Source organism: Hemitrygon akajei, chromosome 4, assembly GCF_048418815.1.
Source record: "Hemitrygon akajei chromosome 4, sHemAka1.3, whole genome shotgun sequence".
Lineage (NCBI taxonomy): Eukaryota > Metazoa > Chordata > Chondrichthyes > Myliobatiformes > Dasyatidae > Hemitrygon > Hemitrygon akajei.
Window position 1 is genome coordinate 158,731,272 of NC_133127.1, and position 16,710 is coordinate 158,747,981.

At 40.1% G+C, this 16,710-nt stretch overlaps 1 protein-coding gene across 1 annotated transcript in view; it reads left to right on the forward strand.

Annotated features, from left to right (window-relative positions):
* LOC140726034 (anoctamin-7-like) overlaps positions 1 to 16,245 on the forward strand; it is a 62,877-nt gene extending 46,632 nt beyond the window's left edge. The window contains exons 12-18 of the mRNA XM_073041930.1: positions 1,388 to 1,497; positions 1,588 to 1,732; positions 2,680 to 2,816; positions 4,025 to 4,154; positions 5,981 to 6,114; positions 14,913 to 14,993; positions 16,183 to 16,245. Of these exons, the coding sequence (XP_072898031.1) occupies positions 1,388 to 1,497; positions 1,588 to 1,732; positions 2,680 to 2,816; positions 4,025 to 4,154; positions 5,981 to 6,114; positions 14,913 to 14,993; positions 16,183 to 16,245 (800 nt within the window). The remainder of the gene's footprint in view (positions 1 to 1,387; positions 1,498 to 1,587; positions 1,733 to 2,679; positions 2,817 to 4,024; positions 4,155 to 5,980; positions 6,115 to 14,912; positions 14,994 to 16,182) is intronic.
* The last annotated feature ends 465 nt before the right edge of the window (positions 16,246 to 16,710 follow it).

Here is a 16,710-nt window from a genome sequence, read left to right on the forward strand (position 1 = left end):
ACTTTATTTCACAGCTTCCTGTTGATTATAAGCAATAGTCAGGTTTATGGATATGATTCCTTGGCATTTTTCAAGATAATTTTGATCATCGACAAACTTGGATATAATATAATTGGTAATTTCAGCTAAATGGTTTTGTGTAGATTGTAAATACAGTGGATTCCAGCTAACTAGGGCACATTGGGACCAGTAGGTTTCGACCCAATTAAATGGCTGCCCCAATTAGCCAATGTTTCATGAAAATAGTTAAAAAGGTGTCAAAAAAGAAACTACTGTTTAAGTGAGTAACAAGTCAAGTATTTAAATAAAATACAGAACAAATTAGAATACTAAATATAGTATCATAAACTGTATTAGTTCTTAATAGCTACTGACAGAGGAATTCATCCAGTGTATGCAGCCATGTTCTTTTGATCAACTATAAATGAACAAAATCAGCACAAACATCTAGTGCAGATAATACAATCTGCAATGATTGGATCCTCCAAATCTTCAAGTTCAATGTAATATTCAAGGTGATTGTCAATAACTTCAAGTTCGCCATAGTTCCTAACTTGTTGAAATAATGAAATTATTTCATTTTCACTCCCGACCATATCTGAATACTTCAAACAGCAGTGAGCAAACCAGTTCTGAATTGTATTACTGCTTATTTCCCGCCAACTATCCGTGATGAAAATCACTGGTTTTTAAACGCAAACACACTCAACTGACACTATTTAGATAATATTCACTCTAAGCACAGTGTAGTGTGTAATGGCCATGCAAGTGCATGCAACTAACGCTAGTTCCATTGAAATTGCCTGGCCTGCTGGGCGTTCCAGCATTTTGTGTGTGTTGTTTGGATTTCCAATGTGAGCAGGTTTTGTGTTTCTAGTTAGAAACCGTTCAGCAACAGTTCCCTGCCCCGTTAAGCGGCATACTGTCCCAGATAAACAAAGTGACTCGCAGCTATGTTCTCAATTAGTTTTTGTTATTTAAGTGTTGTCCCAAATAAGTGGCTGCCCCATTTAACTGGAATCCACTACAGATGCCTCAGTATGCATCAAAGCTGCATTCTCAAGTTACAATCTGCCAACCTGAAAATGGTCTGTTTTCGCCCACTCTGTATTTTCTATCTGATAACCCACCACTGTCCTTGTTAATATATTACCTTCAATCCCATGAGTCAACCCCTTACCTGGCATCTTATTGAATCCCTTCTGAATATCCAAAAATGTTACATCCACTAGCTCCCGTTTCATCAACAAAGCTCCATAGAGACAAGAGCCATTCACTAAAGAGAAAATAAACCATCAAGGATTATACATTTTGTTATGAAATAAACATATTGTATTAAAGCTGACATGAATCAGTTTTGACTAACAAGCTGTCCTTTCCGCTACAGAAAACTACAGGACTCAGACTAACTATAATGATGCTCTGATACTAAAACTGTTTGCCTTCCATTTTGCTAACAGTTATTCATCACTATTTTATATTGCGTTTCTGAGAAAGGTAGGTAATAGAATATAGAATACTTTGGCAAAATCTGGTTTCATTGCTATATTATGTGTAAACCATGACTTTATTATCATTTATTTATAGAATAACCAGAAGTTTTTTCAAATGATTGGACTACCTGACTTTGAAGATAACTGCGGAGACTTGAACAATTGTGTATCAGAACTTAGCGTTCAGGTTCTTATACTCATGATCTTCAAACTATGTCCCAAGTTTTTGACAGATATTTTAATACCGTAAGTTGTTACAGTGCTGATCTTTTGCTATGTCACTTGTACCTACAATGAGAAAACCTGATTACAAAAACTTGCATTTTATTCTAATACTTAATCATGTAGCACAAACCACAGCTGAATGGAAAGAAGATTCTTTAATTAATATGCTACCATAATGTTTGAATGACGCAGAGTACTTCACACCCAATGAGTTTTTTAAGTGCAATCACCTGTTAGGCTGCAGAATTTATGCACAATCATTCATAAGTGGGAATTATATTGGCATTAGTGACTGACAGGAAATGGACAAATTGGCCAGGATACTGGAAAGAATCCCTGTTGTCTTTTTAGAACTTGGACGTGTTTTGCATCCAACTAACCATTGAACAACGAAGCAACCAGAACTATGGGACCACTGACAGTACACCCGGCTCTCTGAAATATTTTCATTTGAAAGCAACAAGAGAAACTGACGCCTGCATCAATACCATTATGTCCTTCTCTAGGCAATCCACACTTGCTTGTTTACATCTACCTTTATTGTTCTTAAACAATGGTCTGCTGTAATGACTCACATCTTTGAAATTTTATTAAGCTGTTAAATATGCTTTTGGTATAACTTTGTGCTTTTTTAATAATCTCATGTAACCACCACTAATCCATTTGGAAACATACTTTACATGACTGCTTTAAGTTTGAATACTCTCAGTGCCATCTTAGTAGCTGAAGTAATCAGAATGCAATAGCTTATTTCTGTTGCCCTAGCAGAACCATTGATTCTTCATTCCAATTATCTTTCAACCCTTCAGTTCTGTTATTGTATAAAAGTAAGAAGAATTTAGGACTTATGATCAAAATTGGATAAACCACAAACAAAATAAGCATTTTATTGTGCTAATAGATTATTTACTTTACAGATGGATGAAGAAATTGAAAAACAAAATCAAGCAAAATAAAGGCCTCTCTTTACCATCACAAAAGCAGATGACACTTTCTTCTGTGGATGATTTTATTATTAAAGAACATCTGAAACCAGATCTTGGTGATTTCACATTGGGGGAATACACAGAAAAGGTCATACAGTATGGTTACCAAATGGTAGGACTAATCATATTACTAAACAAATTACAATAAATGATGTTAAAGAAATAGTTTAGACAAATGAAAACTTGCAAATATTTGATTTTGAGATTATAAAGTGACCTTTTTGTCCATGTTTGTCTTTTCTTTCATTTTTATTTCTTATCAGTTACTTAGTTTTTTAAAAATTCCTCTCTCTGCTTTCTCTTTAAATAATTTGGGAACCCGAACATTATTGTTCTTGGGATTACTGGTAGTGATTTTACTGCACCATCTGTATTCAACTAACAGTTGCAGATTAATCCAAAGCCACCATTGTGGAAAAGGCTAAAACTCAAAGGAAAAACATAACAAACATTTAAAAGCACATGAAAGGCATCCTGGGGGACTAATTTAAAATGTTTGAAGGTACACCTCATTCTGTACTTCATTAAAACCATGACTCTGGGAGGTCAAAATTGCATTTGCTGAAGAGTAGAATGGCATTAAAAGGTATTTTGAACAATGTATAGATAAAAGCTATAATATAAAGCATAGAACATGCTCAGTATACTGTTAAACCAAAGTATTTTTAAGACCATAAGACAAAAGAGCTGAAGTCGGCCATTCAGCCCATCGAGTCTGCTCCGCCATTTCATCATAAGCTGATCCAATCTCCCCTTTAGTCCCATTCCCCTGCCTTCTCACCATAAACTTTGATGCCCTGACTACTCAGATACCTATCAGAAAACTTATATTAAAGTACAAGTGAGGAGATTCATCTCACCACCACTTTGTCATTTTCTTTTGTTAAACAGCTGTGATAAGCAAAATATTTTGTACAGTAAAATGATGTCCTATCTGGTTAGTGGAAAAAATGAGGCCTCAAATAAAAGTCCAATCAACTGATATAAATTGCCTTCTTTAATCCCTTGATTAAAATTTCCACATAAGGAAATGGTACTTATATTTGAAAGGTGTGATGATTTAGTATAAACGTTGCTAAATACCTTGTTGTTGAACTTATTGAATCAATTTTATAAATAAAATTCATGGTAGTGAAATATTTGAAAATGGTTCATTTAAGAAAAAGGGTTTGAAAGTGAAGAGACTGAGTTGGGGAAATACTTCCTTAAGCCTACTAAAGCGTGTAATTTGAATAATATTAATACTTGTTATTAAATTCAGTTTTATGATAATTATTTTATCATGGTAATTCATTCATCAAACTCCAATTTTCTTTTCAGCTTTTTTCGATCTCATTTCCTCTGGCACCACTTCTTTTCTTTATTACCATTTTATTTGACATACATGTGGATGCCAAGCGGCTGCTATGGATGTACAAACGGCCAGTTGCTTTCATGGCTCAAGATATTGGTAAGATATTTAACAAAGGCATAAGGAAAGAACATTTGAATCTGATGCCACTGATAATGAATAATTTGTTTTATTGCATAGCTCAAATGTAAATGAAGTCACGAGATAGATAATGTCATGGGAGGACTCAGAACACTGTAACTCTCATTTGAAATCTAACGTTCTCTACTCTCATCCTTAATTATCTTTTCCATTTCTTAATGCAATCCAGATTAATTAGCACAAAGTTAAATCACTTACCATGATCAACACTCAGGTCCATACTACATTACTGGAGTGCAATCAAGTTATACCAAAAGCAACATATGAACTTTCTGTATTTTTCAATTATACAAGACTAAGAAATCAATTGAATGTTTTGGAAGTTTGTAGCTTTAAGGCAGGGGCTGATAAATGGTAAATATTAATCACACTACAATAATGCTAGGTAATGGCCATCTCCAACACAAGAGAATGTCTGCTCTTGATAATCACTGAGTAATCACCACCAACATCCTAGGAGTAGTTTCCAGAAACTCATTTGGATGGATATTCTATGGCCAGTGACTTGCCTCCTGGCACCCACTGTTGCCTGACCCCATCTGAAATATTAATTCCCTCCACCACCAGCACCTCCATTTCTACTGTGTACACCTATTTATAAAATGCACTGCAACTTGTTGATAAGACAGCTCTCATAACTCCTTCTAAATAAGTAACATCTACCGGCAAGGAGTAGCAGATGAATGAAACACCACCATGTGCAGATTTCAATCTAACGGGCTCAGAAAAGCATTGCCAATCTTTCGTTATTGCGTTTCTGAAACCTGGAATTTCCTACTCAACGGCACTGCGACAGTAACCAACCTAGAAAGGCTAAAGCAATTCCAGAAGGCTGGTCATGAGGACAATTAATGGTGGTTAATAAATGCCAGTCTTGACAGTGAAGCCCAGTTCCCAGAGAAGGAATAAATAAGCAAACTTAGTAATAATGCTTGTTGAGGGTTAAGTTTGCAGCCAAAAGAATGATTACAAACACCATGGCTCCAGAGAGCAATCTCCTGCTTCAAGGAGAGTAACCACCCCTGAGCCAACATCCAGGAGGGACCTCATGCCTCATGGCTCCAGCGGGGAGCATTACTTCCTATCCCAAGGTTCCAGTAGAGGGCTCCAGCCAAGGGCAGTGACCACTTTCCTCTGGGTTCCGGCCAGGAAAAGTGCAAACCACCCCAGGCCTCAAGACAGGAAATGTGACCACTTGTCCCTAACATCCATACACCCCAGCCAAAACTTCACCTGGGAGAGACACCTCCAGATTCTTGGAGCTCCAGCCAGATGAGCAAACGTTAACTGGGAGAGCATTTTGCAGGGGTAATCAAACATCAAATCTGAAGTTGCTATGAATGTTAGTGGAAGAGTGGATGAGAGTTGGGGTTGTGGTGCTTGTGAAGCAGATGGTTTGCAAACTGCAAATACGACTGCCCATAATCAATAGTTGATTATTTTATTGAACACAAGATTCAATGTAGAAAATCTAATGTACTGAGATTTTCCTGCAAATATACATTAATTCCAAGTAGTCTTTCTTAATAACTGTAAGTAATGAAATACTTCAATGGAATGTCTTAATGATATATGAATAGGCTGTAGAATTCCTTGGAAAGTCTATACCAGTGAGCCAGAAACGGAATTTCTTATATTGTCAATCTACACTGCTATAAATCGATAGCATTTTAGATGTTTTTTTCTGTAGATGTTTTATTGACTGTTCTTATCACAAGTAATTGTACGATATATAATGGCATTTGTATAAGTAATGTAAAAATATAACATTTCATTTTATTCAGGTCATTGGCTGACTGTCTTAGATCTTATAAATGGAGTGGCAATAGTGACCAATGCCTGCCTGATTGCTTTCAACACAGAATTTGGGAGGGAGAGACCCTTTTATGAACAGCTGATCATTCTAATAGTTATTGAGGTACATTATTACTCTTAATAAATTACACTTTAAATGATTACTACAGAAACTGTTTCTTTTTAATGAGTTATTGATATGGTTTTAGTAGATCTTGGTAATTACATAATGTGAGGCTTGTTTATGGGGGGTGGGGGTGTACAGGCTGCCTTGTGGACTTTGGGGGGAATAGGCAAAGAAGTGGCAGGTGGAATATAATGTAAGGAGATGCATGGTCATTCACTTTGGCATGAAGGATAGAGGTGTGGAATATTTTCTAAATGGGGAGAAGGGTCAAAAATCAGAGGTGCAGAGGTTCTTGGGAGTCCTTGTGCAGGATTCCCTAAAGGATAACTTCCAGGCCTGAGTCGGTGCTAAGGAAGACAAATGCAATGTTACCACTTATTTTGAGAGGACCAGAATATAAAAGCAAGGATATAATGCTAGGCTTGATAAGCTATTAGTCAGACTGCACCTGGGATATTGTGAGCAGTTTTGGGCCCCTTATCTAAGAAAAGTTAAGACCATAAGACCTTAAGATACAGGTGCAGAATTAAGCCATTTGGCCCATTGAGTCTGCTCCACCATTTCATCAGGGCTGATCCAATTTTCCTCTCAGCTCCAATCTCCTGCCTTCTCCCCATATCTGTTCATGCCCTGACCAATCAAGAACCTATCAACCTCTGCCTTAAATATACATAATGACTTGGCCACCACATATGCCTGTGGCAAAGAATTGCACAGACTCGATACTGTCTGGCTAAAGAAATTCCTTCTCTTCTCTGATGCCCCTCTTCTTGAGGCTGTGTCCTCTGTTCTTAGACTCTCTCACCATAGGAAACATTCTTTCCATATCCATTCTGTCAAGGCCTTTCACCATCCAAAAGGTTTCAATGAGCTTACCCCTCACTCTTCTGAATTCTAGTGAATACAGTCCAGAGCCATCAAACTTTCTTCATGTGACGAACTATTCAATCCTGGAACAATTTTTGTGAGCCTCCTTTGAACCCTCTCCAGTTTCAGCACATCCTTTCTAAGATAAAGGGCCCAAAGCTGCTCACAATACACCAAGTGAGGCCTCATCAGTGCTGTATAAAGTCTCAACATTGCATCCTTGCTTTTATATTCTAGACCTCTTGAAATGAATGCTAACATCGCATTTGCCTTCCTTATTACAGAATCAACATGCAAATTCATTTTTAAGGAATGCTGTACAAGGACTCCCTTTGTGCCTTTGCGCCTCAGTGTTTTGTATCTTTTCTCCAATTAGAAATTAGTCAAGCCTTTCATTTCTTCAACCAAAGTGCATGACCATACACTTCCCGACACTGTATTCCATCTATCATTTATTTGCCCATTCTCCTAACCTGTCTAAGTCCTTCTGTAGCCTCTCTACTTCCTCAAACTTACTTGCCCTTCCTCTTATCTTCATATTGTCTGCAAACTTAGCAGAAAAGCCATCAATTCCATCATCCAAATCATTGACATATAACGTAAAAAGAATTGGACCCAACACAAACCACTGTGGAACATGGCTAGTAACTGATAGCCAACCAGAAAAGGCTCCCTTTAGTCACACTTTTTGCCTCCTGTCTATCAGCCACTACTTTATCCATGCTAGAATGTTTCCTGTAATACCACAGACTCATAGCTTGTTAAGCAGCCTCATGGGTGGCACCTTGTCAAAGGCCTTCTGAAAGTCCAAGTAGACGACATCAACCTATTCTCCTATGTCTATCCTACTAGTAACTACTTCAAAGATTTCCAACAGGTTTGTCAGGCAAGATTTTCCCTTGAGAAAATATGCTGACTGCGGCCTATTTTAACATGAGCTTCCAAGTTCCTCAAAACCACAATCAACTCCAACATCTTTTCAACCACTGAGGTCAGGCTAACTGGCCTATAGTTTCCCATCTTCTGCTCAATCCCTTCTTGAAGAGTGGAGTGTTATCTACAATTTTCCAGTCTTCTGGAACCATTCCAGAATTTATTGATTCTTGAAAGATCATTACTAATGCCTCCACAATCTCTCAGCCACCTCTTTCAGAACCCTGGGGTGTACACCATCTGGGACAGGTGACTTATCTACCTTCAGACCTTTCAGTTTCCCCAAGAACCTTCTCTCTAGTAATGGTAACTTCACATACTCATGACCCCTGACACCTGGAACTTCCACCATACTGCTAGTGTTTTCCACAGTGAAGAATAAAGCAAAATACTTATTCAGTTCATCCACCATTTCATTGACCCCATTGCTACCTCTCCAGCACATTTTCCAGTGGTCCAATATTGACTCTTACCTCTCTTTTATATTCATATATTTGAAGAAACTTTTGGTATCAACTTTAATATTATTTTCTAGCTTACTTTTGTCCTTCCATCTTTACCATCTTAATGACTTTTTATTTGCCTTCTACTGGTTTTTAAAAGGTTCCCGATCCTTGAACTTCCCACTAATTTTTGCTTTATTATTTGCTGTCTCTTTGGCTTTTATGTTGACTTCGACTTCTCTTGTTAGCCATGGTTGTGTCATCTTGCATTTAGAATACTTCTTCCTCTTAAGAATGTATATATTCTGTGCATTCCTAATTGCTTCCAGCCATTGCTGCTGTGCCATCATCCCTGCCAGTGTTCTTTTCCAATCAATTCTGGACAACTCCTCTCTCAAGCCTCTGCAATTCCCTTTACTCCACTATAATACTAATACATTTTACTTTAGCTTCACTTTCTCAAACTTCAGGGTGAATTCAATCATATTATGATCACTTTCCCCTAAGGATTTTTTTTACCTTAAGCTCTCTAATCAATTCCAGATCATTGCACAACACCCACTCCAGAATAGCTGATCCCCTAGTGGGCTCAACTCTAAAAATTTCACCTCCTGGAATCCAGCACCAACCTAATTTTCCCAATCTACCAGCATATTGAAGACCCCATAACTATTGTAACATTGACCTTTTGGCATGCATTTTATATCTCCAGTTGTAATTTGGAAGCCACATCCTTTATTTGAGGCTCTTTTTACCCTTGCAGTTTCTTAGCTCTATCCACAATGACTCAATGCCTTCCAACCCTATGTCACCTCTTTCTAATGATTTGATTTCATTTTTCACTGCCTGCTCTGCCTTCCTGCCTGTCCTTTCAAGACAATGTGTATCCTTGGACATTAAGCTCCCAGCTATAGTCTTCTTTCTGCCATGATTCAGCGATGCCTAAAACATCATACATGCCGATTTGTAACTGTGCTGCAAGTTCATCTACCTTATTCTGTATACTGCCCACATTCAGATACAACACCTTCAGTCCTGTATTCACCCTTTTTGATTTGGTTCACATTTTATGTTGCAATTTATCCTGTTGACTGCAATTTTGCCCTATCAATAGCCTCTTCTCACTACATATTGCCTGTATTTGTAAACCAGCAGCCTCATTTTTATCACTATTGTCTGCCTTTCCTACGATACTTATTGCATTGAAATATACGCAGCTCAGGACACTAGTCACTCCATGCTCAACCTTTTGATTCCTAACTTTGTCCAAGGTTTTACCAACATCTGCCTCACCAAGCTCTCCCCAAACTGGCATTCTGGTTGCCATCCCCCTGCAACTCTAAATTCCACCATGAAGCATTAACAAATCATCCTGTTAAGGTATTAGACCCCTCCAGTTCAAATGCAAACTGTCTCTTCTGTACAGGCCCCACCTTCCCTTTCCTCCCTCCTACACCAACTCCTTAGCCACATATTAAACTGTATAAACTTCCTAGTTCTGGCCTCACTAGCATGTGCCACAGGTAGCAATCCTGAGATCACAACCCTGGAAGTCCTGCCCTTTAACTTAGCACCTAACTCCCTGAACTCCCTATGCAGAACCTCGTCACTGGTCCTACCATGTCATTGGTACCTACATGGACCACAATTTCTGGCTATTCATCCTCCCACTTAAGAATACTGAGGACTCAGTCCAAGATATCCCAGACCCTGGCACGCAGGAGGCACATACCATCTAGAAATCTTTTTCTCACCTGCAGAACCTCCTATTCATTCTCCTAACTAACGAATCCCCCATCACCAAAGCTGCCTCCTCTCCTCCCTTCCCTCTGAGTCACGGAGACCTGACTACTCTGATATTCCTCTGTTAGGTCATCCCCTCAACAATATCCACAGTGATATACCTGTTGTTGAGGGGGATGGCCACAGGGGTACTCTGCACTGGCTCCTTAACCCATTTCCCCTTCCTGACTCTCATCCATTTCCTGTGTCCTGCACCTTGGGTGGAACTACCTCTCTATAAATTCAATCTATCACCCCCTCCTCTCAAAACTTCCGATGTCCAGATTGGCCATTGGTCAAAGCTGGACAAAGAGGTGCTGGCATTGGAGAGGATCCAGAGGGGGTTCACGAGAACGATCCCAGCAATGAAAGCGTTAACATATCAGGAGCGTGAGAAGACTCTGGATCTGTACTTGCTGGAATTTAGAAGAAGGAGGGAGGATCTCATTGAAATTTATAGAATATTGAAAGGTCTGTAATCTCGGGATTACTGCCTGTGCCACGCGACAGTGAGTATAGGGATAGAATGATGTGGAGGATAAATGCGTGGCTGAGAGATTGGAGCAGGGAGCAGGGATTCAGATTTCTGGATCATTGGGATCTCTTCTGGGGCAGGTGTGACCTGTACAAAAAGGATGGGTTGCACTTGAATCCCAGGGGGACCAATATCCTGACGGGGAGGTTTGCTAAGGCTACTGGGGAGAAATTAAACTAAAATTGTTGTGGGGTGGGAACCGAACTAAAGAGACTGGGGAAGAGGTGGTTGGCTTACAAATAGAGAAAGCTTGGAGACAGCATGAAAGGGAGGATAGGCAGGTGATAGAGAGCGGACGTGCTCAGACCGATGGTTTGAGATGCGTCTATTTTACTGTGAGGAGTATTATGAATAAAGCAGATGAGCTTAGAGCGTGGATCAGCACTTGGAGCTATGATGTTGTGGCCATTACAGAGACTTGGATGGCTCAGGGGCAGGAATGGCTACTTAGAGTGCCAGGCTTTAGATGTTTCAGAAAGGACAGGGAGGGAGGCAAAAGAGGTGGGGTCATGGCACTGTTGATCAGAGATAGTGTCACGGCTGCAGAAAAGGAGGAATCATGGAGGGGTTGTCTACGGAGTCTCTGTGGGTGGAAGGTAGGAATATGAAGGGGTCAATAACTCTACTGGGTGTTTTTTATAGACCACCCAATAGTAACAGGGACATTGAGGAGCAGATAGGGAGACAGATTCTGGAAAAGAGTAATAATAACATGGTCGTTGTGGTGGGAGATTTTAATTTCCCACATATTGATTGGCATCTCCCTAGAGTGAGGGGTTTAGATGGGGTAGAGTTTGTTAGGTGTGTTCAGGAAGGTTTCTTGACACAATATGTAGATAAGCCTACAAGAGGAGAGGCTCTACTTGATCTGGTATTGGAAACGAACCTGGTCAAGTGTCAGGTCTCTTAGTGGGAGAGCATTTTGGAGATAGTGATCACAATTCTATCTCCTTTACCATAGCTTGGGAGAGGGTTAGGAACAGACAAGTTGGGGAAACATTTAATTGGAATAAGAGGAAATATGGGGCTATCAGCCAGGAACTTGGAAACATAAACTGGAAACAATTGTTCTCAGGGAAACATATGGGGAAAAATGTGGCAAGTGTTCAGGGGATATTTGCATGGGGTTCTAAGTAGGTACATTCCAATGAGACATGGAAAGGATGGTAGGGTACAAAATCCGTGGTGTACAAAGTCTGTTGTAAATCTAGTCAAGAAGAAGAGCTTACAAAAGGTTCAAAAAACTAGGTAATGATAGAGATCTAGAAGATTATAAGGCTAGCAGGAAGGAGCTTAAGAATGAAATTAGGAGAGCCAGAAGGTGAGAAGGTGTAGTGTATATGGATTTTAGCAAGGCATTTGATAAGGTACCCCATGCAAGGCTTATTGAGAATGTAAGGAGACATGGGATCCAAGGGGACATTGCTTTGTGGATCTAGAACTGGCTTGCCAACAGAAGGCAAAGAGTGGTTGTAGATGGGTCATATTCTGCATGAAGGTCAGTGACCAGTGGAGTGCCTCAGGAATCTGTTCTGGGACCCCTACTCTGTGATTTTTATAAATGACCTGGATGAGGAAGTGGAGGGATGGGTTAGTAAGTTTGCTGATGACACCAAGGTTGGTGGTGTTGTGGATAGTGTGGAGGGCTGTCAGATGTTACAACGGGACATTGATAGGATGCAAAACTGGGCTGAGAAGTGGCAGTTGGAGTTCAACCCAGATAGGTGTGAGGTGGTTCATTTTGGTAGGTCAACTATGATGGCAGAACATAGCATTAATGGTAAGGTTTTTGGCAGTGTGGAGGATCAAAGGGATCTTCAGGTCCGAGTCCATAGGATGCTCAAAGCTGCTAGGCAGGTTGACTCTGTGGTTAAGAAGGCATACAGTTCATTGGCCTTCATCAATCGTAAGACTGGGTTTAAGAGCTGAGAGGTAATGTTGCAGCTATATAGGACCCTGGTCAGACCCCACTTGGAGTACTGTGCTCAATTCTGGTCATCTCACTACAGGAAGGACGTGGATACCATAGAAGGGGTGCAGAGGAGATTTACAAGGATGTTGCCTGGATTGGGGAGCACGCCTTATGAGAATGGCTTGAGTGAACTCAGCCTTTTCTCCTTGGAGCGACGGACAATGAGAGATGACATGATAGAGGTGTACAAGAGAATGAGAGGCATTGATCATGTGGATAGTCAGAGGCTTTTCCCCAGGGCTGAAATGGCTAGCACGAGAGGGCATAGTTTTAAGGTGCTTGGAAATAGGTACAGAGGAGATGCCAGGGGTACGTTTTTTACGCAGAGAGTGGTGTGTGCGTGGAATGGGCTGTTGGCAGCAGTGGTGGAAGTGGAAATGATAGGGTCTTTTAAGAGACTTCTGGATGGCTACATGGAGCTTAGAAAAATAGAGGGCTATGGGTAAAGCCTTAATTCTAAGGTAGGGACATGTTCAGCACAGCTTTGTGGGCCAAAGGGCCTGTATTGTGCTGTAGGTTTTCTATGTTTCTATGTCTGGACAGAGTGGATATGGAGAGGATGTTTCCTATAGTGGAGGAACCTATCACCAGAGGGCACATCCTCAGAATTGAGGGACGTTGATTTAGAACAGAGAGGAGAGAAAATTTCTTTAGCCAGAGGGTGGTGAATCTGTGGACTTCATTGCCACAGATGGCAGGGCAAGCCAAGTCATTGGGTATATTTGAAGCGGAGGTTGATACCTTCTTGATTAATCAGGGTGTCAAAGGTTATGGGTAGAAGACCGGAGAATGGGGTTGAGAATAATGGTGGATCAGCCACGATGGAGTGTCAGAGCAGACACAATGGGCCAAATGGCCTAATTTTGCACCTATGTCTTTTGGTCTTAACCTTAGGTCTCAATATATGTTTACACTGGTAAGCAAAAATGAATGTGCCTTCCCATAGGAAATGTTACTTGATTTTGGACTGAATTTGTGGTGCTTAAAAAATCATTGTTAAAAATCCTTCAGACAGGAATCCAGACTGTTTAATCACAAGGGATTCTGCCGATGCAAGAAATCTAACGCAGCACACAAAATGTTGGAGGAGCTCAGCTAAGAAAGTGTGGAGCAGGAAGGGGAAGGAGGACAACCTAGAAGGTGATAGGTGAAACCGGGTGGGTGGGGGAAGGGAACAAAGTAAAAAGCTGGGAAGTGATAGGTAGAAAAGACAAAGAGCTGCAGAAGGAGATGGGAAAGGAGAGTGAAACATGGGAGAAAGTGAAGGAGGAGGGGCCCTAGGAATGGGGATAGGAATTAAAATGATTAGCCACCAGGAAATCCCATTTTTCTGTGGATGCAGCAGATGTGCTCTACAAAGCAGTCCCCCAATCTACATCATGTCCCACCTCCAAATGCAGCTCCTCTATATTGATGAGGAAGCTACATGGGAAGTTAACTGACTTCTACTTTATCTTTCTGTCATATCATCATGGGAAGACATTCTACCCTGCAAGGGAATCTATTGGAGAGGCCATGTTATGTATCTGTGACAAAGTAAAGGATACGCAACAATAAACATTTTCAGCTCTTTTCAATCTCATTCCCTCTGGCACCATTTCTTTTCTTTATTACCATTTTATTTGACAAACATGTAGACACCAAGCAGTTGTTATGAATGTACAAACAGCCAGTTGCTTTCATGTTTCAAGATATTGGTGAGATATTTTACATGTGATATAAAGAAATTTACAAACTTGATCCTTCTATCTTTATAATATACATCTAGGCTTGATAGTTACAATGCCCTACCACACTCAAACTGCCTCTAATTTATTGTGTATTGAGCTGGGCTGTGTTTTCAGTCCTTTATTTGCTGAGTTAAGTTGGCTCAGTTTTCCGTAGCCATGCCAAATGTTTCCAGATTATATCCTTGGGTTCACCTGGTCACGGCCTTTCTTTTCCCTATGGGTTCACTCCCTCCCAACCCTGAAGGTCTCACCAGAGACTTTTGCTCATCTCTCCATTTCCCAGTTGGCTATATATTCAGTTGTCTGGGTACCAAGTTCTGAATTTGTCTGCCTAAACCTCTGCATTACTTCACATTTATGTAACTCATTAAATTCCATTTCTTTGGTCAACTTTGCTTCCATCTCGTTTTGTATTTGTCCATATTTGAGTAAACCCAGTGCAAACATAACTTGAAACAATTTTCTGTACAAAGATGCAATGTGAATAAAGCTTGTTGTGAATTAAAGAAGAAATTATCTTGATTTCTTTTTAGCACTTAGTGTTTGTAGTGAGAGTTCTGCTATCAAATATGATACCAGATGTACCACAGCACATACAGCTAGCAATGAGGAGGGTAAGTCTCTATAATGGCAGAATACTTAATTTCAAGTCGTGTAAAAAAGTAATACTATATGATGAAATTTTTTTTAGCAACTTTGTTTTTGAATGCTTTTCCTATAGTAAGTATAATAAACAAAAAGTAGTCTAGCAGTTGGACTTCACCCTATTTTGATGCCGTAACTGGTGGCGTGCATTGCTATAGTGTCCATTCATTTAGTGCATAAAACATGTAAAATTGTCTAAAGATGTTTGAAATGGCATTAGGGTGGTTTACACCCAAAACCATGCATTAGGTGGGACCTTGTTCCTGATGGAAGAAGGTTCAATTGAATAGAGTTTCTGACAATTTGCTGAGCTGAGAAGGAAATTAGCTCTTAAAGGCTAAGCACAACCAAAGTACATTCCTCCTTTACTGTTTGCCAAGCTGGAGAGAATGCAGGGAGAGAAAGGACAAGAACCTGTGAACTAGAAGCAGGAGTAGGCCATTCAGCCTTTCATGTCTACTGTGCCATGGCTGTGGTTGATTTTGTACCTCTGTGCCACTCTCAAGCACTAACCCTATATCCTGTGATTTCTCTTAATATAAAAACTATCAAGAGATCTATATCTTAAATGCACTCACTGATGGTCCCTCCACAACCCTTTTGAGATTCAACTCCTTATCTCAGTCCCAATTGGCCAATTGGTTATTTAAGATTCTGATATCTGGTTTAGACACACTGGCAAAGGAAACATCAACTGTGCACCTACCCTGTCAAGCACCTCAAGGAAGTTGTATGTTTCAACAAGATCACCTCTCATTCTCCAAAACTGGACATAGTCTACTCAGTCTCCTATGATTTATCAAAGCTGATATCCGAAGAAAAGAGAGCAAAAGCAGGAGTCCCTGAATTAAGTGAAAGAGAACTGGCATTCTCATCTGTGAGACAAACACTAAGGAGGACATGGAGTTGTGGTGGGGTAGAGGGGTTGGAGCACAGGAGCCCCACTAGGGCCAAAAGAACCAGACAGGACTGGCTCCATTTTGGCTGTCCCATCTTGGTGTGAGCATCCCCCTCATTCAAGCAATGCATGAATAAATATGATGTCCTGACAAAACATGTCAGGGCGAATTCAGTTCATGATAATAAAATTGTACAATTACGTTAGTGAATATACTGACATTCAGATTATTATCTGTAATCTGTATTCCATTTAATTAGGAGAAATACCAAGTGACAACAAAAATGAAAGGTTATCCAAGCAGCCTTCATCGATTCCGATAATTCAAGCAAAACTACAACATCACTGTAAGTTGTTATCTGTTCCTCCACCATCACTGTTTTTAAGTATCTTCTTGTAGATAAATAAATTTAATTCTGCCCGTCTTTGTCATACATTCTTAAATATATGGGATACAGAAATCAAAAACAACTTCCATTTATATAGGGTGGGGTGTGGTGGTCAATATTTGTGAGTGTTTGTGTGTGGTTGTGTGTGCGCATGTACAGGTAGTCCCCGAGTTACGAACATCCAACTTACGGACAACTTGTACTGGTGAACCGAGAAAGGAGAACGCTGTCCACCATTTTAAGTCGGATCGCGACACCATCCGCCATTTTAAGTCGGATCGCAACGCCATCCGCCACTTTAAGTTGGATCGTGATGCCATCCGCCATTTTAAGTCATTGCCATTGACACTGTGTTGAGTATGTAACTTTGTATTTGGCTTAAATTTTTCTTAGCAAGAT